Here is a 1,774-nt window from a genome sequence, read left to right as displayed (position 1 = left end):
ATGATAGAATATTTAAAAATTAAAAATTAAGTGTTGCGAAAATAATTATCAAGTTGATTAGGAATTATAAGAGTGGAGTGATTTTGGATTTTTTTTTAGTTGTTAATAATACTATCAAAAGTGTCTAAAATTTACTTATAATTTTTTTGTTTTGTTCTATTTGTTTTGTTGCTCCATTTTATTTGGTTGAACTTTTGATTTAAAAAAAAAAAAGAAAGAGAGAGAAGAGAGTTTAAGGATAAACCTCCTTCTTTTAGGAAGAAAGGTGAAATGATTATATATTAAATATTGAAAGGGAAATAATTAAAATACATAAGAATTGAAAAGATCAATTCAACAAGTTGATAATGATTTTCATTATTTCCGACCTTCCCCCACCTGAAAAGTCCCCCATAAATTCCTCAGCATTAATCCTCTAAGAGAAGATCGATTTGGTATTTTTTCTCTATTAGGGATGTTGCAGCAAAAGCCAAGTTTGAAAGCAAACTAATGTCACTGTTGAGATGGTCAATAGCAGGGTTCACGATTTTCGCTCGGGCCAAAATGGTGTGGCACCTACTGACGTCATCGCCGACGATCTTTGAAGCGTAATTTGCAGCCGATGTATCTTCTTTGAGGTCACGAAGGGCACCCTTGAACTGCACAACGGCATCATTATAATCCAATCCAGCGCATTCTTGAATCGCCGAGGACTTCTCCTTCTCCGCCAATGTCTGAAGGAATTTCTGTCCTTCCGTCGCCTTTTTCACTGCCAACTCAAGAATCAACTCTGAGAGCTCACGAAAGCTCTTTGCTGATTGGATCTTAGGGTTTGATCTCAACATGTCCATGCATTTTGCCCTTTCTTCCACCAGTCCTGACTCACAAAGTTTAGGGACCAAGGATGCTGTTACCTTTACATGACCTTGTGCTACATTGGCAATGATGAGAATCAATCCGAGGCTGAACAAAATGGAGGACTTTGTTGAGGAATTCATATTGATAATGGTGGTGTAGGGAGATAATTGTTTGATTTGGGTGGGGGAAGATGAATTCTAAGTGGTGTTAGGGGCTCTCTTTATAGTTCATCATAAACTAATTATGGAAATGTTCAACTAGAGAAGAGATATATTAGGTAGCCACTCACATACGCCGATGGCGGAATTGATGTACGCGTGTTGGAATCGTATTAATTAATGTGATCAAAGTTACAAATATTAGAAAATTCTGTTGGTTTATAGTTTTTTGTTTTAAGTTAATTAAGGGATTATGATTACACTCTTTTGGACGAGAATTATGTAATACAAAAGAATGCATGATTAATATAATACTCTGCCTTTCTTGCAACACAAGATTCTGAGTTCTCTCTAATCTCAGACCTCGGATCATCTCTTCTTCCCTTCAACTAAGTTCACATAGATATTGTTACGGTGGGTAACCGGAGATTAGTAGAATAGATGGTGCTAGTTGGCCCAATCGTCCACGAATGGTGGTCTCCGAGCTGGATTGCACGCTGGAGCCTCCTTCCGACTTGTGTACGTGAGTGAATGGGGGGTGGTACCTGCAAAGACACTCCGATGCCTAAGTTAGCAAGGGTGTTAGCAGGTCTAGAGAGTATTGGGCCTGGAGATACCTGAGGGATGTCAGTGTATTTATAGTGGTGAGCCAATAACCACCGTTGGAGTAGTGCCGTATCTTTAGGGTGCTAACCGTCCCATTATCTTGGGGAGGTTAAGATATGGCTTTATGAAGCGGTTAGAGAGATTTTAGGGGCGGTTACTCATTTGAATGAGCG

General features: G+C 38.8%; 1 protein-coding gene across 1 annotated transcript; it reads right to left on the bottom strand.

Moving 5' to 3' along the window:
* Positions 1-407: 407 nt before the first annotated feature.
* LOC140175246 (uncharacterized) lies at positions 408-977 on the bottom strand. The gene has a single exon (XM_072202203.1). It carries the CDS (start codon positions 975-977, stop codon positions 408-410), a length of 570 nt encoding a protein of 189 aa, XP_072058304.1.
* Positions 978-1,774: the final 797 nt, after the last annotated feature.

Source organism: Arachis hypogaea, chromosome 9 (assembly GCF_003086295.3).
Source record: "Arachis hypogaea cultivar Tifrunner chromosome 9, arahy.Tifrunner.gnm2.J5K5, whole genome shotgun sequence".
NCBI lineage: Eukaryota > Viridiplantae > Streptophyta > Magnoliopsida > Fabales > Fabaceae > Arachis > Arachis hypogaea.
This window is presented reverse-complemented; position numbering and strand designations above follow the sequence as displayed.

Bases quoted from the DNA above. Each gene is read 5' to 3' on its own strand.
- LOC140175246 (XM_072202203.1), bottom strand. From the start codon at position 977: ATGAATTCCTCAACAAAGTCCTCCATTTTGTTCAGCCTCGGATTGATT.